Here is a 22,198-nt window from a genome sequence, read left to right on the forward strand (position 1 = left end):
GACTTCATTGCTGGTTCGAATTGAGGAGAGTTGAAGAAAAAAAAGAGAGGAGAAAGAGACGCATTCAGCTGTCAAAAAAGACAGCCCACCCGCGTATGTGCCTTACCTAGGTCCTAGTCTAGGCTAGGAGGCTTAGGGGTCGAAAATACGGCAGGATGGCCTTGGCTCTCCGCTGACGTACCACGCACTTAAGGGCATTAGCAAGGCTGAGCTTGCTGAACTCAGTGCCTTCTCCGTTAAAATCCAATTCGCCGACCCGCTATATGTAAAGAACTGTTTGGTTTAATTGGTGCGGCCCCATAATCTCCGGATCCTACACGCTAAGCCTTACCATGTGATTGGCTAGTCTACCCCACGTGCTGAGCCTACGTCTGATTGAGATGAAGACGGAAGGTGCCCCTGTGAACAAGAGCAAATTCTAGGGTAGACAATTTATTAATGGCTCTCGATGGCTTTGTAGCTTGGCGACAACGATGTTTGGTGATGTATACTCTGTAACGAGTCAATCATTATAGAATTAATTATATTTTATTAGCTATTAGGATAATACTGTGTTGTTTGGGACCGTTCATTGTTGATGAATACCGACGTTAATGATGTTAGCTGGTATCTTGAGCAGTGACCAAGATAACGCTACGATGTCAAGCAAGTTACCAAGGATTGAGATTGTTTAACAAGAGAAGCAAACCAATAACAAGTTAATTCAGCAATTATTACTATTATAAAAGTACTGTGAATCCTGCGTCTCTGTATGAGTATTGTTTCTCTCTTCCATAGACGGCACGTGATAATCGAGGTACCTGAAGTTTGTGTTAACGTTACCGTTAGCGATAAAGTGTTACCATTAGAGATCCTTACCAACAGTGACCACAAACATATTGTCTAGAAACTGACTCTGACCAAAGTTAATAATTAAACCTTATTGATCCCCATTTTGCTGGTCCTATTTTGTGATTTCCCCAATTGAATCTGCAAGATCCATGCTCATGTTACCGTTCGCTACCACCTTTGGCAGCTAGGATGTGCCACAGACTAGAAATGCTACATTCTGCGTCCCTACGTACATGTAACAACGAAATCGTTGCACAAAATGCTGCTGGTCTAAAATACAAAGAGGCAACTTCCCATGATTCAGTTTTAGTCATGAATTGCTATTTACCGGCCTTTTCAGATCAATTTACCGTGACTCGCTCTTTTGCGACAAGATGCCGACCCGAGTTGCCGACCCAGAGGAGGCCCCGATCTCGGGAATGGAGTTCGGATATCCGGCAAAGCGAACACCCGGCTGACGACTCGCATTAGATTGATAAGATGGCGGCACTTAAAAAGATCTTGTAAATCCATCTTTAATCAGATCTTCCTTTTTTACAATCCCATATCTCATTTCATCTGCCTGCCAATATGACTGCTGGTTTAAAGAATGTTATTGTTGTCGGCGGCTCATTCGTTGGGCTTGTAAGTCAACTCCGACTACCATTAGACACCAAGACTAACGATTCTTAGGCTGCTGTCAAAGAAATCGCTGCACTTCTCCCAGTCACTCATCGAGTATGTCTACATAACATTATTTTTGAGAGTCCAAGGACTAACTTATTCCAGGTCCTGTTGATAGAGCCGCATAGCCACTTCCATCATCTATTCGCCTTTGTAAGTAACCCACTGCCATAAGTCAATCTCGACCAACTAACTCTCTTAGCCTCGGTTCGCCATTGTCCCAGAATATGAACACAAAGCCTTCATTCCTTACAACGGCTTTTTCTCTACTCTACCGAATAGTGCAAACCACGCCATAGTGAATGCCAGAGTAGTCTCTCTGCAAAAGAACCAAATCACAATTGACCGACCATGGCAGGGCTCAACAGAAATTCCATTCGACTATGCCGTTGTCGCAACTGGAACTCGACTTCAGGCTCCGAGTAACATGCAGCATGACGACAAGAAGACTTCTGTCAATTACTTCAAGACATATCAGCAGGGTATCAAGAATGCCAAGTCGATCGTCATTGTTGGTGGTGGAGCGGTGGGCGTGCAAATGGCTACTGATCTGGGAGAGGTTTATCCCGAGAAGAAGGTTACCTTGGTTCACTCGAGAGATCGACTCATGCAGCTCTATCACCCCAAGATGGATGCCATCATCCGTGACCGACTACAAGAGCTTGGCGTAGAGTAAGTTGGCTCTCCATTTCTCCTCGTACGTCATTACTAATGACCATGACAGCGTCATCACTGGCACACGTGCCTCTATCCCTCAAGAAGGCTTCCCAACAGACGGTTCAAAGTTTGAGCTGGAGTTGAAGGACGGCCGCAAGATACAAACAAACCTCGTCATCCCAGCAACTGGACAAACCCCCAACAGCCAGTTCCTTCAAAATCTGCAACCCACTCCTGGACACAAGATTCTCAATGAGGCCAACGGCTTTATCAAAGTCTCACCAACCCTACAGTTCGCTGATCCAGCTTACTCAAATCTGTATGCGTGCGGCGATATTGCCGACAGCGGAGCCCACAAAGCAGCACGACCAGGAGCAGCACAAGCACATGTGGTGGCGCAAAACATCGCAGCTGTGGTTCAGGATGGAAAGCCTACGAATGAGATTACAGTCGATCCTCCAGCCATCCATCTTTCGCTTGGATTGGTGAGTAGACCTGGCATGATGTTAAAGAGTAAATGTTGACTGATATGTGATAGACCAAGAATATGGTGTTTAGAAATCCTCCAAAGGGGCAGACTGAGCCGATAATTATGTGGAGAGATGAGTAAGAAGAACCCGTCCTTCGATTTGAATGATGAAACTAACGATGTGCTGCAGTGGCGCGAGGGACATGAAGATCGACGGTGTTTGGGAGAGAAGGGGCACGAGAGTTACCCGACCTGATGATTACCACCTATGAAAGGATGTTCTATGGTTGCTTTGCTTTATAACACATATTAATGGGAGTAACGGCTATGTTTGATTATAACTTTGGATATGTACTGGCACTTATCGGAGGATATCTTTTATAGTTGGTCATTTATCACAAAAGCCACAATACTACAGGGAAGACTATCCAGTATCATATTAAAACCTAAACAAATATTTCTATGCTAGAGACTATTGAGACAACACATAAGAACCCTATCCTTGCCATCGTACACTCCAAACTGTAGATTCTTCGCCAAACAAGAGAGCTAAACAACACTTCTTAAACCTGACCATCTAACTCGATGCCTGACGTTTCAAAAACTTCCTTCCGCCCTCAACAATACGCCTATTCTCAATCAAGAATGTTCCCTCAGGCTCACTCTCTTCACTAATAGCCAAATACGTAAAATACGCACCCAGCTCTGGATTCAACACTACCCAATCATTGCCTAGTATTGCCCTTGCAATCAGACCTGGAATCATCATCTTTTGCGTAACCACGCCGCCTGGTCGAAGCACCAAGGCTCGCCAGACAGATGCGTGTTCTTCTGCCAATTCTCTGGACCGGACTTCACATAAACCCTAGACGATAATTATGGTTAGGTAAGATGTAATAAATAGTTGACAAGACATCTTACCTTCAGTTTACGAGGATAGTCATTGACCCATAGCTTTGCATCTTGGTCTTGAATGACAAATTTGCCGCTGAGGTGGATGAAGCGGAATCGCGGTCTTTTCGGTTGCTTCTCTAGAAGAGGCGCAAATGCAGATTGAAAAGCAAGAGGGTACTCCATATCTACTCTTACGTTTCCTCGGTATGAACCCATGGCACTAGGTAGTCGTGTTAGTTATAAGCACCAGCTGAGACACAGAAGAGACGTACCAGATCATGGCAGCAGCGTCAACGTGAGGGAGCAGGACCTCTTCTGGCCAGACAGAAAAGTCCTTGATCATGACAGATTGAAGTTTTGGATTATCTGAGACGTCCGATGGGAGCGGACGCCGCACAAAGCACACGATCGAAGTGACTTGTGGATGAGCTAGACATTGACGAAGAGCTTCGCCTCCGATGGAACCTGACGCGCCGATAAAGAGGATTTTCATGATGATTAGATGGTATGGAATGAGGATTTTAGTAGAGAATGAAACGTGTACTAACGTGGCTATATAAACACGTTGCTGGATGTGGCTGATTTGCGGAGTTGTAGGAATAAAAGTCCGACAGTCCGACAGTCCGACTCTGAGTCTTGTATTTTGACAGCCGCTTGGACTACGAAAAATATACTGCAAAAGCGGCTGACAATAGCATCTAGAATAGGAATGATACATATCTATTAGCCAATGGATTGATACGATGAAATTAGTCTCATGTTGTGCTTAGGTTCCCTACAGGTAAGCCAGTTGCTATTCCGCTGCGGACGGACGGTGGCTCACATCAGCCATTTCCCCTGAAACATTTGAGTCTCCCAGGAACGCGGACATTGGTCATGTCAGCGGATTCGGCAACAAGTAACGTTGAATTGACTTTTTAACAGCTATTACTTGACCTGGAAGTATCTTGGATTTGTATTTGTATTTGCGCTCTTCAACACAGTTAACTATCCACTCCTTGTCTATCAGTCCACCAACATCAAGAGTCATGCTATCTTACTATGCCACGCTCTAATTCCTATCGGATCGGAAACTATCGTCTCAATCGCACATATACCAGAACAACAGAGTCATGCAAGGCTGAAAAGGACCCCTTTATCCGAAGCGCAATAATTAGTTGACCGACAAGCTAAAAGACTAATTACGTCGTACCCAAAAACTCATGGGCGTCATATTTCAAAAAATATCCATGACCTCACCAAAACGACCCAAAACTCCACTGCGACTCCATCGTAAAAGCTCCCTATCACGCCAAGCCAAACTGCTTCGAGAATAACACAACAAGCGCCTATTACTCCATTGGTTAGACTTGTAGTGTTGAACATGCACGGCTCAGCCCGATCTAGATCTGCCAACGATGATCGATCCCCGTTGATTCCAGCGATGTTTCTATATCCGAAGTTTCCACTTCTAACTAACACTTAACCAGGAGAATAGAACAAAAGGCTGGACCCGTTTTGGCGATCCTCGATCATTTTACTACTACATCTTTCTATGACACGATGATCATGACGACACATGTAGTTACCCTTTCCCGTTCACTATAGAATGGACGCCTCGTGTCCTAATACAGCTCTTGGCTTCTCATGCAAGGCTCTCTTCATTAGGTACCCTTGACATACAAAATGAAGGACCTAATTCGAGACACCATCTTCAGCCATATCATTCGTCTTCTGACAGGCGGCAAGATCTTCAAATACCCCGAAGAAGAAGACCCATCGCTATGGAAGAAATACGTTCACGCCGAAAAGTCGGCCAATATGGCCAGGCATGGTCAAACAGAAGCTCCTGAGGGCGATGGTGAACGGCAGAGCAGAAGATCACAGACTAGGTCTTCTTCGGATACGGCTATATCTTCGGGTGAAGGTGGGACAGTGAATGAACCAAGTGGGAGGATCGTTGATAAGGAAAAGGGCAAGGACGTTCTTGTCGTGGACTGGTATGGTCCTGATGATCCTGAGGCAAGTCTATATCTATAACCCTCTCATGAGACTGTGCTAACAAACATAGAACCCCAGAAACTGGTCACGCATCAAGAGATTTTTCGTCACCTTCGAGATCTGCCTCCTCACATTCTCCGTCTACATTGGCTCAGCCATCTACACAGCCGGCATCCAAGATGTGATGCAAGTCTTTGGCGTCTCTCAAGTCGCCGCTACTCTTGGCCTCACTCTCTTCGTCGCAGGCTACGGTCTCGGTCCTATGGTCTGGTCTCCACTGTCTGAGATCCCCCAGATCGGCCGAAACCCTGTGTACATCATCACTCTGGCTCTGTTCGTCGTTCTCCAAGTCCCCACTGCCCTAGCAACCAACTTTGGTATGCTTCTTGCTTTCCGATTCATCACTGGTTTTATCGGATCGCCATCGCTTGCAACGGGTGGAGCATCCATTGGTGACATGTACAGCCCAGCCAAGAGAACCTACGGCATTGCTGTCTGGGGTGTCGGAGCCATCTGTGGCCCTACCCTTGGACCTCTTGTCGGAGGTTTCGCGGCCGAAAAGAAAGGATGGACCTGGACTATCTGGGAACTCATGTGGTTATCTGGCTTCTCTCTTGTTCTGTTCTTTTTCTTCCTCCCCGAGACATCCTCTGCAAACATCTTGTACCGCCGAAGTCGACGCCTGCGGAAGCTCACTGGCAACGACAAGCTTGTGTGTGAGGCCGAGTTGGCCACGCAAGACATGTCTATGAAGGATGTCGCGGTGATGACTCTCGTACGGCCTTTTCAGTTGAGCTTGGGCGAGCCAATTGTGTTTGTGCTTAACCTTTACATCGCTCTCATCTACGGTCTGTTGTACATCTGGTTCGAGTCATTCCCTATTGTCTTTGGCGAGACTTATGGCTTCTCTCTGGGTATCCAAGGCCTTGCTTACCTGGGTATCTTGATTGCAGTCTTTGTTGTTCTACCACCATTTGTGTGGTATCAGCACAAGTACATTGAGCCAAAGTTCAACGAGAATGGAGAACTCAAACCTGAGTGGAGATTGCCACCGTCATTTGTTGGTGCCTTTGCAATTCCTATCTGCCTGTTCTGGTTTGGATGGTCTTCACGTGCAAGCATTCACTGGATTGTACCGATCATTGGCACGGGTTGGTTCTCTATTGGAGCATTCTTGTTGTTCAACTCTGTCTTGAACTATCTTAGCGACGCGTACCCCGAATATGCAGCTTCAGTTCTTGCCGGCAATGACTTCTTTCGAAGTGCATTTGGTGCCGGATTTGTAAGTTTTATCAATGGCCAGGGTCGCTACACAAGCTAACAAGCACAGCCACTATTTGCATCGGCTATGTATAAGAACCTTGGCGTTGGTTGGGCCAGTTCTACATTAGCCTTCATCTCCATTGCCTTTATCCCCATTCCGTTCTTGCTCTTCAAGTACGGTGAGTGGATCAGGCACAAGAGTAAGTATGCTCGTCATGATCTGTAAGGACTGACGGAAGTCACGGGCGAAGTTGTATTGGTAGGCGGGATGCCGGGATGTGGATTAAAAAGAGGGATATGATCAGATTAAAGTCAATAGAAGCTTAATATTAGCGAAGGATGTAACCTGATAGGTGGATTAAATGCAGTAATAAATGTCATCAACTCCGTGAGTCCGACCGTTCGCTTGTTGGTTGACGATTGCAAGGCCTAAAAGATAGAGACGAGACGAATACCTAATTTAGCTCTAGAAGCCGATAAGAACCATAAGATCGTCCAATATGGCAAGATCTGTCCCCAACATCAGATGAAAGTGTGACAGTCAAGGGCTATGCAGCACCCCTATACCAGCAACATCTGCAGCAACGGAAGACATGGTCCTTTCTGAGAAAAGAACGTTCGCATTAACGTTGGCTGCCGTTCAAATTCAACCGCCGCTAAGGCAGGGGGTCGACATCCACTTCATGCAGATCCTAGGGTCCCCTGCTCTAAGTGAAACAATCCGCTTGGTGGACGTATTCCTCCAGGCCAGGACTGCCCTTGCGGCGATGCTACCCAAGACGGCGATGGTGCGCTATAAAAAGTGGCAAAGCATTCTTTGCGATTTGAGCTTATTCTGTTATTGGCTGGTTGTCAACTCATCATGGAGACAGCATCGTCTATAATCTAAAATGACCAACACGGGTCCAGAGTGGATCGACCTCACGCCATGACAACTCGATCGAAATGAATAAATACTTTAATATTCCCACTGAAATCTCACTCGAGAGTTTAGACTATCGATCTCGAGTCGACAACTCCTTCACACTCGTTCTTCCTCCTCCTCCTCTGTCGCCATGAAGTTCCAGTCTGTCTGCCTCGCCTTGGCCTCGGCCAACATGGCTGTCGCCAACAACCTCCTGGCAAACCTCGCTGACTCTTGGATCCGCAACAACCACGAGACCCAGCGACCTTACTGGTACGGCCGTGCTGTCGTCTTTGAGGGTTACGAAGCTGCCATTGAGTTGACCAAGAACCAGACCCTGGTCGACTGGTACCGTGGCCAGATGGATCTTGTTGTCGCTGACAACGGAACCATCATCAACTACGACATGTCGAAGCACTCGCTTGACAACTACCGTATCGGAATGAACCTGATCTGGTGGTACAAGCGCACCGGCGAGGAGAAGTACAAGCAGGCTGCCGATTTTATCCGTGACAGGATGAACCAGCACCCCAGAACCCCCACTGGTGGTTTCTGGCACCGCGAGCCCACTTACCCCGACCAGATGTGGCTCGACGGTATCTTTATGGCTGACAGCTTCTACGCCGTCTGGACCAAGGAGTTCGATGCTAAGAACACCACTGCCTGGGACGACATTGTCCTCCAGTGGGACAAGATCCAGGAGGTCACCATCGACAAGGAGACTGGTCTTCCCGTGCACGGATTTGACGAGAGCAAGATTGCTGTCTGGGCTGACCCCGAGACTGGTGCCTCTCCCATTGTCTGGAGCCGCGCTGTTGGCTGGTACTTCTGGTCTCTGATCGAGGTCCTCGACGTCTTCCCCAAGTCTCACCCTGGCTACAAGCGTCTTCGAACTTACTACAAGGACCTCGCCTCTGCCCTTCTCCGCGCTCAGGGCCACGAGAGCCACCTCTGGGAGCTCGTCATGAACAAGGAGTACGAGGGTGTTGAGGGTAACTACATTGAGAGCTCTGCTTCCGCCATGTTCACCTACGGATGGTTGGCTGGTCTTCGCCGCGGTCTTCTTGACGAGAAGACCTACACCAAGCCCGCTAAGCAGGCTTACAAGCGTCTTTACCGTGACTTTGTTACCAAGCACAAGAACGGCACTCTGACCTGGGAGGGTACCGTCGAGGTTGGATCTCTGAACAGCGATGCTTCTTTCGAGGTAAGTTTTACTTTTATGGATTTATGGGCGCGAATCTTTACTAACAGTTTATAGTACTACACCGAGGTTCCTGTTGTGCCCAACGACACCCGTGGTCACGGACCTTACATGATGGCCGTCTACGAGTGGGAGGTTCGCAACAAATAAGCGAAACGCGTTAATATGTATGAATGAATGATTCGAGTATATATTATTACATCATTAGATCATATAGACGTTGAACTTGGGGGTTGGCTGTACTTGAGTCAGCTTGACCTTGATATTATATAATTCTACATACCACAGCCACTTTGCGCTGCTTCTATCAGAACAATTCATATCCACCCCGTTGGACTGCCTGATGTATATATTAATGAATGTTTTAATTGGTACGACGCGACGTGACGCGAAGTCTAGGTCTGACGTCGGTCATATAGATGGTATGTTGTTAGCATTAGCTCAGAGTTGCATCCAAATAGACAAGCTTCTTATCTGTAACAGCCAATTCCGATCAGAGAACTAATGCCAGATTAATTAAGTCCGACCTGTCAGTAAACAAACATTAATTAATTCTTATTTCGGTTGTTTCACATTCCAATATCAGTTCAGTTACGTCATGAAGGCCCGCTTCCGGCCTTACGTCATGTCTCATTTATCACCGTCAGCTTCATTCAAATCTTCGCCCTTCAACCTTTCTTTATTCGAGTTGAAGCATAACCACTCACCTCAAACCCAACTTGACACAAGACAAAATGGCAGAAGTCGCAGCAGGTGCTCTCGCTGTAGAGCAGGTCGTCTCAACTGGCCTTCAGGTCGGCGCAGCAGCAACAGTCGCCAAACCTACACAACCACTCACGGCAGTCTTGACTCAGATTGCTAAAACTCCAGAAGAGGATGACTCGTGAGTTGCTCCCAGCCCATTTACTTTGTTCAGTGCTGACTTGACTTCAGCCTCTCTCTTGCTCGGTCTCACCACTCAGTGACAGTCATCAATGACAAAGCTTACATCTTTGGCGGCAAGAAGGACGACGGCAAACTATGTAACAACGACGTCCATGCGGTTGCTATTCCAGGAGAGGATCAAGTCCAGGGTCAAGGCGAGTATGCGTGCTACCCAGCTGTAGGTGACGAAGGACATATCCCTCCTCCACGAATCAACCATGCGGCATGTGCACGTCGCGACACCCTCATTGTATTTGGCGGTCAGAACGCAGAGGGCCATGACGCGGACGATGAATTCACAATTTGGGAATGGGAACCTAAAGCGGCTCGATGGTCGGCGATAGAGGCAGCTGGAAAAGCGCCTCAGTCCAGACACAGTCATCAGATCTTCTATGATGCCAAGAAGGATAACCTGATTCTACATGGTGGCTACGAAAACGAGCAGCGATCAACAGGTACCTGGCTTTTCGATTTCACGACCCGTCTATGGCATGTTCTACCAGATGCACCAGCTGCACCTCTCGCTTCACAGTTCGTCGAAGGTACTCTGTACTCCATCAGCGCCGAGTCAGACATTCATGGATCAGTTCACTACATCAAGACTGGTTTCATCCAGGATGAGTCACTTGACCAACTCCCCGAGTGGACAACCGTTGACTTCCCCTCGAACCCTATTGTCCCAGGTCCTCGGCCACGTGTGGGCGGTGCCTTGATTGCCGCCACCACAGGCCATGGCCGTCGATACCTCCTCTACCTCCTCGGCAGCCGCCAGGACGCCGAGTTAGCATCCGCAGACGAGTCCTATACAGAAGACCACCCTTTTTACTCCGATATGTGGTCACTACAGCTACCCTCGGATGAATATAGTGCTACGCGTGTGAAGGATGCCATCCGAGGTGTGATCCCTGGCGTCCAAACTGGCGCTTTCAGCTGGCATGAGCTTGAGATTGCACCGGCAGAGATGACGCAGGAGGCTGGAAAGGTTCATCCTGGACCGAGAGGGTTCTTTGGGGCGGATAAGTGCTTGGACGGAAGGGGAGTCTTGATGTGGGGTGGTGTAAATGCAAAGGGAGAGACTGAGTCTGACGGCTGGCTTTTGAAGGTTTCCTAAGCAGGCTGGCTAAAAGGATTTATGATGGTAAAGAGTTCGGGTTATAAACGGGTCTAAAGTGAGGGTTGAGGGAAGACAAGCAATGAGAAGTCAATACGAGCAATGGACAAGGTAATAGATATTATTGCAGATATAGTCGGTTCTCAAAAGTCTTGATCATGTCACAATCATGAAATGAAGCCATCACAATGTGAATGACTGAATTATGCTGTCACGATGCCATCTTCCAATGACGTACAAGACTTAGTCAGCACAAATTCCACCATTAACTTCGACTTCAACCGCCAGTAACAATTTCTTTCCTCGTCTCATTTAATCCATCGAAAAACTCCAACTCAGCAAAAAGAATGCTCCGCAATGCTTTCACGTCTTGTTTAAGGGCAACTGTCCCTAGCAGAAGAATCCAAACCACTTCTCTGCGCGCTGTATCCAACACTACGAAATCTCAACCCACAAATCCACCCCAGCCGACACAGGGGGAACCCGCACCAGTCACAGACGCAACCAAAACAGTGGCTCGTAAGAAGACGAGCGCAGAGTTGGACCAGGAACTGAGAGAGAAACTCGAGTCTCTGTCGGGAGAGGGTGGCGGCGCTGGGGTGGAGTATGAGGGTGGAAAGGCAGAAGGGCTCAAGAGAGGTGTCAAGTCGAATATGTTTAGAGTCATATAAATCATGGGCCCTTTAAATCACGGCTGTGGTCTCCGACATGGCCTGTGCCAATGAACATCCGGGTGGGCCTTATGAATCTTCTTTTCCGTCACGGGATTACCTTAGTCGCTAGTTGGGCACTTACAAGACTTTCCAGTGGATAGGTATACGTTACCTATAATTAAAACTATTATATCACAAAGAGGTTGTTGACGAAGCAACAAATGATTGAAAGGAAAATACCACCCAGTCGTGTATTGCATATTTTCAACGCCAGCCCCCATCTATCTACCACAAACTTCCATCTAGTCGACAACAGATCTACTCAAGGTTTTTGGGAACCTTGGCTCGGATCTTGGGCCCGTACAAGTGAAAGATAGCCGGCACCGGTACAAGCACCAGCGCCAAGAACGCCAGTATACTGTTCCCCCAGCCGAGACCAACTTCATCATACATGGACAAACCAGCAAGAGGAAGCAAAGCACCAGCGAGACATCGAAAGACAGTCTGTGCTGCGACGACTGAAGCTGCGTATGAGATGTAGGCGTCGACGAGGTATGTTTGTAGACACATCTATCCTTGTTAGCAGTGATACTGATGGTTTTAGTTGAATGAGACTTACCATAATACCCATAAGACCAAAGCAGAACAGCGAAACGCCAATCATGGGAACGATCCAATGAGTGTGCTCCTGGGTTGACCAACCATACCAAAACAGCGACGCAACAATGAGTAAACCAGTAGGCACCGTCATCCAGATCGGCAGTCGATCCTCAGGCACTGTCTTGCCGTTCTGGGCAATCTTCTTCTTGACGACAACATCTGTCAAGACTCCAAAGACCATTGTTCCAAACAGCATGCCGATACCGGTAGGGAGGTAGGCTAGACCAACTGTTCCGGTGCCGAAGCCGTACTGCTTGGCGAATACAAAAGTGAAGGTGCTAAACATGAGATACAAAACACCATAGACGACGGCGACATAGAGGGAGAGGATGAAAACAGGGGGGTGAGTGAGGAGTAGCTTCATGGGCCGGATGATGGCGCCGCGGAAGCGTTGCTTGGCTGTGACACCGACGGTGTCGAGAACAGAGTATAAGTCTTGGTTACCAGTCTCCTTCCTGAGCTTGTTTGCCTTTTTGCGGAGGAGGATGGTTGCATATGTCTCTGGTGCAAAGAAGTAAGAAATGAAGCCAAGGACGCCAGCCTGTAATGTCATTAGTAAGAGACTCGTTCTACCAGGGTTGTGGAACTTACAAGAATGGCAATCAGCCAAAACACCCATCGCCAGCCAATAGCCTCAACCATGTATCCACCAGCAAGAGGTCCAATACACGGCCCAAGTAAAGGTCCCATAGCCCAGACAGCCATGGCTTTACCTCGCTCCTGTACAGGAAAGATATCAGAGATGGTTCCACTACCATTGGTGATGGGCGCGGAACCACAGAAGCCCATCAGGAAGCGAAAGATGATAAGCATGGGCATGTTCTGGCTCAGGGCTGTGACGATGGTCATGATGAGGAAGAGGACATTGGATATATTGAAGATGATGGCTCGACCGTAGATTTCGCTGAGCGGTGCGGCGACCAAGGGACCGAAGGCGAAACCGAGGACGTAGACGGAGACGACAAAGGTGGCGACGTTGCGGTTGGAGGTTTCGAACTCGCGCATAATGTCTGGGACACCGGGTGCGAACATGGAGGAACCCTAGCTATGTTAGTGATGTATTGTGTGATGTTGCTTCGACTCGGTACGTACGAGTGGTCTAAGCGTGTCAGTTAGTGAAGATACTCGTAGAATGTGGCGTCGACTTACGTTAGAAGAGACATGAGGGACAAAGCTCCAATGCAAGACCACTTCTTCTTGGCGGGCCAGTTCATGGGATCGTTGGGATCGTCGGGTCCATCCCAACCAACAGCGTTGGGATCGTGTGGCTGAACGATGTCTTGTTCCTTGGCAGCTTTTTCTTCATCTTGTACCTTGACAGTACCACTCTCATTGTCCGAGGTGGTAAGTGTTCGCTGACTTCCAGGACGAATATCCTCCATGGGAAGATCCTTTGAAGATTTGTTTGCAGCCATGATCAGGTAGGAGGAAAGAAGATGATTAAACAAAGGTGTGCAGAGCTACGAGAGGAAGAAGAGGGGAGAGAGGAAAGACGATCTACTAATTTATACAAGCTAACCATTCATTATCTCTAGCAAACAAAAGTGCAAGCCACCAACTGGACAGCCCCCCATATGCGAAACCAACCGCGGGTAAGAAAAAGAAAGCAAAACAGCCAATCAACAAACAAACATGTAGGATATCGGAGATGATCTCGACTCCGAAGCTAATGAAACATGCGCCGGTTTTTTATGCGGGGCCCCACAACGGGAGATCTGATATCCGGCCCGTTAGTTATGCAATCCACCCGGTATTTGTGAATGAGTTATGCAAGTCTTCGGCCGGAACGCCCCTTTTTTAATATTCCGGATGCAAACTCCCGCGGATGGACAGAGCATATCTTGACTCCTTAACTCAAAATGAAGTAGTTCTTCATTTCAGTTTTAAAAATGGATTTGTAATTTTAATAAAGTGCAATGCAGCCACGCGAAGCATGTCTTACAACACGAATCACACAAGAGCTGAAAAAGTGTTGGGCAGGGGCTTTTGATCCGATCAGGCTGTCAGAAATCGAGTGCATATCAGATAGCCTACCTCTATCTCCGATACCCATGTTCATCAGATCTCCTCACCGGTCAGGACGGGATGTCTTGTCGTCTCAATCAACAATGTCACCAAAGATGATACTTGCAAAAGAGTAAACTAAATCATGTACGTATCAATTAATTACAGGTATTAATTATGCTATCCAATCTTTTACTCTCACCACACCCACCCAACTTTCTATCTAAGACTTGCGCTTCTGCATAAGCTTCTTGAGCGGGTTCTTGCCGCGGAACTTCAACCATGTAGCGAAATAGACAACAGCATAATTAAATGCGATAAAGGCGCAGAAAATGCCAAAGTCGCGCCAAATGTGTCTGTAGTATACACTAAAGCTAGCTCCGAATTGATCACCAACCTCGTACTGGCAAAACTCGCAGATTCCATTCTCGCCAGTTTGGACGTAGCCACCAGCCATCTCAACGAAGGACTTGGTGTACTCGGCGCACGATTGACCGGAAGGAGGCTCAAAGCGCGCAAACTCACCCTGCTCGCACCGAACAGGCTGATCGTGGATCACGGCAGCAAGGAAAGCTTCAAGTAGGTAGTGGAAGGGTGTGAGCCAGTACATCCACTCGCGCCAAAAGGTGGGTAGACCCTCGGGTGGGACAACGACACCACAGAAGGACACGACAAACAGGAAGAAGATGGGCACCAGAAGAGACGCTAGTAGTTCATTGGGGGCGAAGGCAGCGATGGCTTGACCAAAACTGGTGTAATACAGCTCAAAGAGAAGAACCAGGAGGAAGGCAAAGCCTGAGACAAAGCTCGACGCGCGCCATCCAAAGACACCCCACCACCAACAATTGAAGTAGATACCGCCTGCGACAATGCGATAGGGTATCTCAACAATGATAGCCGCCGTAGTCCATGCGAACCAGCTGTAGATCTTTGCATTGTTCTCACGCCACTGGAAGATCTGACGAGACTTGAGAAACACGGGCTGCAGCTGTTGGATGAGGGGTGGGCTGATAGTAAGCGTCATAAAGATGGAGAACAGTCTGTTCTGGTAGTCGATGGAAGCAAAGCCGACCTTGTAAAAGGTGAAACAATTGAAGAGACCTGTCGCGACATGCAGCATCATGTTGCCAAAGATGTAGTCGGGCGAGCGCCAGTAGGAAATGAAGCTGCGACGAACAACAGCCCATGTTTGGGTGGAGATAGGCATAGCATATTCGCGGTCATCCTTCAGGCTCTTAGAAGGCTCGACGTTGCGGCGGTTCTCAATCATCTCGTCAATCTCCTTCGCGCGCTTCTCGCGCTCAGATGAATCGGCCCAGACGTCACCCCAGTCTTGACCATCGTAGTCGGGGTTGCCAGCGCCAATGGCATCGAGCATGTACTCGGCCGGGTTGGCGTGGGGAGGACACTTGGGGCCGCCATTAGACTCAAAATAATTGATGAGGTTCTCGGAATCATGTCCCAAAGGTCCATGGTAGACGACGCGACCGCCCGACTTGAGGAGGAGAAGCTCGTCAAAGTTCTCAAAGAGGACAGCAGAGGGTTGATGGATAGTGCAAAGAACGGCTTGGCCTGCATCGGCGAGTTTGCGCAGGAAGCGCACGATGTTGAATGCAGCACCCGAGTCAAGACCAGAGGTAGGTTCGTCAAGGAACATAAGTAGTTCAGGCTTGGAAGCCAACTCGACACCAATAGTTAAACGCTTTCGCTGCTCAGCATTAAGGCCCTGACCGACGGCACCAATAATAGCGCCAGCGATGTCGCGCATCTCAAGAAGATCGATGATGGTCTCGCAGTAGGCCATCTTCTCCTCCTTCGGAACTTCCTTAGGTTGACGGAGAAGGGCGGAGAATTGTAGAGCCTCGCGGACTGTAGCAGTCGGTTCGTGAATGTCCATCTGTTCCGCAAAGCCGGTCGCGCGTTGGAAGGATTTGGGGAGAGGACGGCCGTCGACGAGGAAGTCACCAGTGATGGTGCCGAACTTGAGGCGCTGGGCTAAGCCGTTGAGAAGAGTTGTTTTACCCGCACCTAGAGGTGTTAGTGGATGGCAATTAATGCGTGGTTGAGTAACTTACCTGAAGCGCCCATGAGAGCAGTGAGTTTACCAGGGCGAACGTAACCTTGAACATCCTGAAGGAGCTTCTTTTCGCCATTCTCAAAGGGAATTGTGTAATTGATGTTCTGGAAGGTAAAGACGGTCTCGTTCTTGGCGACTTCTTGAGTGACCTGTTCGTCGGTCTTGGTACGTTCAGCGCCAGTAGCGACAGTATTGCCTTGGCCAGACTCTTCATCCTTGTTGTCACCCTTGGCCCGGCCACCAGTGGCGATTGACTCCTCAACCTTCTTGGGAACTTGACCACGCTTGAAGACAGTGATAGCACCGCCTCCCTGGTTGGGCTTCATGAGTTCCATGCCCAGAGCAGTGAGGAAAACGAAAAAGAAGAAGAAAGCCCAAAGGAAGCCAAAGTTGCGCCAAAGATGGGAACGGGTGTACGTGAAGGACTGCTCAATGTAATCGGCACCAGAGACAGTGGTTGATCCTCGAGTGGAACCTGCCAGTGCGCAGCCTTGGTTCTGGGGCTGGACACCAGGGCCTTGCGGAACGAGATATTGGCCTTCGCAGCTGAGCTCAAGGTTGTAAAACTCGTTTGCCATCAGACACTCAAATCCGTACTGGATCCAATTGATCCATCGTAGCCATCCGAACCAAGGGTGCATCGAGTCGGGCGGGATCAGATAGCCGGTGTACACAACGAGGATCTGGATAGCGACACCTGTAAATCTCGTCGCGACATCCAACGTTCCACACCATGCAGAGATGGCACGGAAGAAAGCGTATGTCACCATTGTGACCAGCCATAGGATGAGACAAGAGATGAAGAATTGCGACGCCGTACGAGCCAGATGTGCCATGAAGTAAATGAGCACGTTGAAGATGATGACCTGGATAAACACAAGCGGTACATCTACCACTGTCTGCGCAATAGCAAATGCGGATGGCCGATAGAACGAGAAGGACTTGTGCTTGAGAAGAATGGGCTTGGATTCGAAGGCAGCTGTCTGTTCAGCCAGGGCGAGCAGGGCATTGAACAAGAGGAGGAAGAACAGCGCACCACCACGAGGGAATGCACCAGCAGCAGTATCAGGAAGATTGAAGAAGAGCGAACCGACGATGAGACCTTGGAACAAGAGACCGCCCCATTTACCGAACAGAGAAGCCTTGTCGCCGAACATGACGAGGAATTGACGGTGCGTGCAGGCCATGACTTGCTTGTGGAAGGCAATCTCGTAGTTCTTCTTCTTGCTCTTTTCCGACTCGTGCGCGCGACGTTCCTCAGCGAGGGTCTGTAGCTCGGCCTCGAACTCATCGATATCGCGAAGGTTCTTCTGGTAATCCTCGCTTCGACGGTAAGCATCAGCGAAGGCCTCGGGCGTGCGTGGGATGCGGTTCTCCCAGCCCTTGCGAATGCTGCGCTCGTGATCATCAGTCACAGAAGTGAGGAAATCGGCTGTTGTCCAACGCTCTGGGCAATCGAAGCCGAGATTGAGGAAATAATTCTTCGCATCCTCGGAGCGACCAAAGTAAAGACATTGGCCATGGTCGATAAGAATAACTTTGTCTGCAAGGTCGTAGAGCTGTTCACCGGCTTGGTAGAGCGATACAGCAGTGGATGTATCAGCCATATTGGTCATTGCGCGGATTGACTTGACGTATTCGACTGCTGTGCTAGCATCAAGACCTTTACTCGAGTTATCCCAACCTTGGACCGAAGCACGAGTGATCATGGCCTCGGCGATAGAGACACGCTTTCTCTCACCACCAGAGACGCCGCGGATGAACTCATTGCCTACTTTTGTACCGAGCGTGTGCTCGATCCAGAAGAGCTTGGTGACGACACGAAGAAATTCGCGAACGTAATCTTCTCGAGACTCTCCCTCAAGACGAGACTCTTTACCAGGCGTGCGCGTCTGCAGGGCGAAGGTGAGTGTTCGCTTTACTGAAAGCGTGGCATAATGCAGATCGTCCTCGGGATTGTAAATGATCTCGCCTCGGAAATCCTTGGCCATGACTGAAGAGTCGGTTCCGCCATAGGTGACATTTCCCTCGACGGACTCAAAGCCCGCGCGCTGGTTACAAAATGTCTTGAGGAAGGTACTGCATCCAGCGCCAGGGCGACCAAGAACAAGAAGCAATTCGCCCGGTCGCACGCAGCCGTCAAAGTTGCTGATGAGGTCGCGAACAGGTGGTTTCGCAAGAGCAGCTTTGGGGCCTTGGGTAAAGAGCTTGCCCAGCTTGCGTGGGAGACCCAAGAAGAAGTCCCCCACGGTAGGCTGAAGGCTGGAACCTAGCCCAACGCCGCGAACAGTCAAACCGCGGAAGACGACACCGCTGTGGCGCGTCTTTTCTCCCTCGCTCTGCTGCTGCCTCTTCTGTCCAAAGATGCGCGACATGAGCCGGTTAAGCTCTTCATTGTCCTCCTGCTCCTCTTCCTTCTCGGCCGGGGTGCTGGCATTCGTCTTGCGACGGGACAGGACTCGGAACAGGTCATCTTCTGTGCGGTGGGACTTGCGCTTCTCGTAAGGTGGTCTGTCGGGTTTTTCGTTGGTGTTTGACTTTATGGGCGCAAAGATTGGATCGTCGAAAGTGGAAGGGACGGCAGAGGAATCATCGTTGGCGATTGTGCTGCTCTTGCGCTTCTCGGTAGGTGAAGCATCGTGATGAGGAGCGAGGATTGTGCTCGAGGAAGAGCGTCGCTCAGAAAGTGGTGGTGCATTAGAGGTTTCTGTTTGCTGTGCTGGGATGTTGTTTTCGTGGGGATGCTGTGAAGCCAAATAACCCCCGGCAGCAGCCCCAACGGCAGATGCACCAAGTGCCGCTGAAGTCCCGTTTCCGCTGTAACGGGAACCGTTATCCTGTCCAGACTCAGAGGTGACATTGTCATAGGTTGTATAACCAGCCGAAGCATTCGTATCACGACCTGCAAAGCCAGCCTCAAGCCTATCGGCAGTGTCGATAGTGGGCGTTAACTGGTTCATAGAGTTGACACTGGGCGTCACAGGGAAACCGCCTGGGATATCCTCATCCCGAGGCGTAGGTCTCTCGTCAGCCATTGCAAGAAACTATTTTCTTCTGACAACTGTGAAAGATTACACTGTCACTGACTCTAATTATTTGTTTGCTATCTCATTTTTGGGCAATGTTTACTATAATACACTAGCATTTTTTTGTTTGCGATATCTATGACGACACCAGCTCAACCGCAATCGGCGTTTCGGACAAGTCCTTGAGCGCGACAGATTTAACTAAGAGATGGAAGGATGCGCTCGGTGGAGTTACATCGTCATAGATAGATATTAAGCTTAAGTGGTGGATGTTTACTTACCTACCCTAGATGCTATCCGCGTCTTCCGAGCATGTTGAAGGGCAACGTTTAAGGACAATCAGGGTTATCTCTAGCTTTTGACAGACTTTCCACTGATTAATCTAGTAAGGTTGCTTGCGTTATCTAGTTACTCATGACGTTTGACGCGTGGATGAACGGCCTTTTTTAATGTCCGACCGCGACAAGTTAAACTTTGATCTTAGCTAAGACATCGGGAAGATCCTGAGATCGGCTGCGGATCACACATTTGACAACCGGGGGAGCTTGATGTACCTGAACATCCATTCTCGGATAATCTTGGAATTAATCCTCCGTAAAATTGGTGTGTACATTAGGGCTACGATGGCTGTTCAATGTTCTCTCTTTACCCATCGTATCATGTCCTGTCGCATTCTTGCGATGCTACATTCAAGACATGGCGGTTATGCATGTAAGATGACTTGTTATTTCGTGTAACACGACAGGTCAGGGAACCTCAAAATTTGTGGCAAAAATGGACAAGATTGCGAGTCAGAGGCGGCCGAAATGACTATCCATGGTGATACAAAGTAACGTTGGACAGTATGTTGGTCACCTTTGCGTAAGTCGTAAGCCATGAATTAAAATGACTGTTATGGTAATGTTTCACGTGGATTGTACCTGATTACCATCTCGCCTGCAATCTTCACCGGGTAGTTTGATGCGTTACATCGTTCCTCGATCTTATTGTTCTAAAGACGGGAGATCGAGCTAACTAGTCCGACTACCAGGGATTCAATACTCATCCAGGAACTCATTCCAGCTACCAGGGTAGATAAAGCGTGCTAGTAGCGGCGGTACTTGTCAGCTTATCCTTCCCGAAGATCGTCGGCTGAGGATGGCACCAGACTGTCCAGATGTAGCTGCTTGCATCTTTTCTCAATAGGTTATCTCAGACATGTTTCACTCTCTGCATCGGCGTTGTCCCGGCGAGCCTGTGAGATGTTGATATGCGGGCGGCCTGAAGGAGAACATAAGCATGGGATGCAGAGCGTGCAAAAGCAAAAAGCCGGCATTCTGGCCACCAGCCTGAGTCAATATTATTCATCTGGGGTATATGTAGTACTCGTTTCATTTATAGAACAGGGTTGTGAAAAGGAAATGGGCAGCTGATGTGGATTGTGATGAAGTGACTTCAAAACTACTACCGAACTCGGCATACTTTGCTGTCTCGAGGGAAACACACACCAGAGGAGGGTTGGGTGCTGATCACGATCAACTGTCAGTTTTCATAATAACCTGCATTTGTGAGGCGACTCAGCCATCCAGTAAGCACTGCAGACTCTCAGCATATTCGACCCTACTCAGTCGGCACACACACTTCCACTTGTGGATGCTGGCCTCATCCTTGCATATCATGCCGCCGTCTCAAACATGCCCAAGGCCAAAAGGAGAAATACACCATCAAGCACGGGCGACTGATCGATACCCAAGGAGCTACTGCCGACGCCACTGTGACGAATGGCGATGCTTTGCATAATACAATCTCTGAGGGCACTCGGCTGTGGTGCATAGTATCGCCTACAGCTGGGCAAAACATCAGCAGATATCCTACATGCTGTACCGTAGCAGAGACACCGGGCGGCGCCATGCAGATGAGGCATGTGGGTGGTCACGGTCAATACGGATGCATGTGCAGGTCAACAAATTGCTTCTGTTTAATGTCTCCGCGTAATATTGTAGGCTGGGATGGACAAGTTGAGTCGATCAGCTGGAGAAGACAGAGCCTGACAGATGTGAAAAAAGGTATTTTAAGGATAGGTTTCCCCAGCACAAGATGTAGTACGAGCAGCCAAAGACAACACCATTCATCCATTATTATACCTACCTACCTACCTTTTACAATGATGTGCGAACAGCCCGGATCTCAGCAGCAGCAGCAGCAGCAGCAGCAACAGCAGCAGCAGCCGCCGCAGCAGCCGCCGCAGCAGCAAGAAAGCGGCAACAATGGACAACAACAGACTTGTGCAAACTGCGGAGCCCAGTCAGGAAACAACTATCCCCAGTACCATCAAACCTACGTCGTTCCCGCATCTCAACCGAACATTGAACGAGACTTCTATCACCGCTCCGTGGTCACCATTCAGTCGCAGCAACGCCAATGGCCCCAGGACATCTGGTTTCATAGTCCTACCCAGCGTGTGCTCTACCATCCTACCTTGGCATGGGACAACAACATGCCTGTAGATCTACCACAGGATGAGGACTTTATTCCTCCTACCGAACCAAGCACACGTGGAAATGAGACCAATGGTTCTTCCACCTGAAGGACTTGGTCGAGAGGAACAATGACAAAACCCATGGATGATACGATGCATGGATTGTTAGTATACGAGTGAAAGGTGGAAAAGGGAGGGAACAAGGAGTTAATGTCTGTTTGAAGCATGCCACACATGCACACCAGTTGGCATGTTTTTGTGTTTTTGTGTTTTTTAAAAGAGAAAAGAGAAAAGAAAAACAAGGACTTTCCCATGTCTGTCTGTCTGTATTGGAAACGGGAACTGGGGTTCATTGTATTAGCATGATTGGTAGGATTTATAAGAAACAATACCATCCCCGCATTCTCAACTACACAGTTA

General features: G+C 48.8%; 8 protein-coding genes across 8 annotated transcripts, besides 1 other annotated feature; 5 read left to right on the forward strand and 3 right to left on the reverse strand.

Annotated features, from left to right (window-relative positions):
• Window positions 1–1,401: 1,401 nt before the first annotated feature.
• FPSE_05514 (uncharacterized protein) lies at window positions 1,402–2,892 on the forward strand (the record flags this gene model as incomplete). Its single annotated transcript, XM_009258632.1, has 7 exons — window positions 1,402–1,455; window positions 1,504–1,548; window positions 1,600–1,647; window positions 1,697–2,166; window positions 2,219–2,636; window positions 2,690–2,757; window positions 2,811–2,892. The coding sequence occupies 7 exons, from the start codon at window positions 1,402–1,404 to the stop codon at window positions 2,890–2,892; spliced, it is 1,185 nt and encodes a 394-aa protein (XP_009256907.1).
• A 305-nt stretch (window positions 2,893–3,197) lies between these two features.
• On the reverse strand, window positions 3,198–4,007 carry FPSE_05513 (uncharacterized protein; the record flags this gene model as incomplete). Its single annotated transcript, XM_009258631.1, has 3 exons — window positions 3,198–3,485; window positions 3,542–3,734; window positions 3,772–4,007. The coding sequence occupies 3 exons, from the start codon at window positions 4,005–4,007 to the stop codon at window positions 3,198–3,200; spliced, it is 717 nt and encodes a 238-aa protein (XP_009256906.1).
• A 1,172-nt stretch (window positions 4,008–5,179) lies between these two features.
• On the forward strand, window positions 5,180–6,983 carry FPSE_05512 (uncharacterized protein; the record flags this gene model as incomplete). Its single annotated transcript, XM_009258630.1, has 3 exons — window positions 5,180–5,476; window positions 5,565–6,776; window positions 6,825–6,983. The coding sequence occupies 3 exons, from the start codon at window positions 5,180–5,182 to the stop codon at window positions 6,981–6,983; spliced, it is 1,668 nt and encodes a 555-aa protein (XP_009256905.1).
• Window positions 6,984–7,812: 829 nt separating this feature from the next.
• Window positions 7,813–9,015, forward strand: FPSE_05511 (uncharacterized protein; the record flags this gene model as incomplete). Its single annotated transcript, XM_009258629.1, has 2 exons — window positions 7,813–8,868; window positions 8,923–9,015. 2 exons carry the CDS (start codon window positions 7,813–7,815, stop codon window positions 9,013–9,015), a joined length of 1,149 nt encoding a protein of 382 aa, XP_009256904.1.
• Window positions 9,016–9,599: 584 nt separating this feature from the next.
• On the forward strand, window positions 9,600–10,900 carry FPSE_05510 (uncharacterized protein; the record flags this gene model as incomplete). The annotated part of the gene is made up of 2 exons (XM_009258628.1): window positions 9,600–9,748; window positions 9,799–10,900. 2 exons carry the CDS (start codon window positions 9,600–9,602, stop codon window positions 10,898–10,900), a joined length of 1,251 nt encoding a protein of 416 aa, XP_009256903.1.
• Window positions 10,901–11,871: 971 nt separating this feature from the next.
• FPSE_05509 (uncharacterized protein) lies at window positions 11,872–13,628 on the reverse strand (the record flags this gene model as incomplete). Its single annotated transcript, XM_009258627.1, has 5 exons — window positions 11,872–12,123; window positions 12,173–12,754; window positions 12,805–13,254; window positions 13,306–13,312; window positions 13,363–13,628. 5 exons carry the CDS (start codon window positions 13,626–13,628, stop codon window positions 11,872–11,874), a joined length of 1,557 nt encoding a protein of 518 aa, XP_009256902.1.
• An 812-nt stretch (window positions 13,629–14,440) lies between these two features.
• FPSE_05508 (uncharacterized protein) lies at window positions 14,441–19,329 on the reverse strand (the record flags this gene model as incomplete). Its single annotated transcript, XM_009258626.1, has 2 exons — window positions 14,441–16,245; window positions 16,293–19,329. The coding sequence occupies 2 exons, from the start codon at window positions 19,327–19,329 to the stop codon at window positions 14,441–14,443; spliced, it is 4,842 nt and encodes a 1,613-aa protein (XP_009256901.1).
• Window positions 19,330–21,463: 2,134 nt separating this feature from the next.
• On the forward strand, window positions 21,464–21,886 carry FPSE_05507 (uncharacterized protein; the record flags this gene model as incomplete). The annotated part of the gene is made up of 1 exon (XM_009258625.1): window positions 21,464–21,886. One exon carries the CDS (start codon window positions 21,464–21,466, stop codon window positions 21,884–21,886), a length of 423 nt encoding a protein of 140 aa, XP_009256900.1.
• Window positions 21,488–21,552: a microsatellite.
• Window positions 21,887–22,198: the final 312 nt, after the last annotated feature.

This window comes from Fusarium pseudograminearum, chromosome 2 (genome assembly GCF_000303195.2).
Source record: "Fusarium pseudograminearum CS3096 chromosome 2, whole genome shotgun sequence".
NCBI classification, from domain to species: Eukaryota; Fungi; Ascomycota; class Sordariomycetes; order Hypocreales; family Nectriaceae; genus Fusarium; species Fusarium pseudograminearum.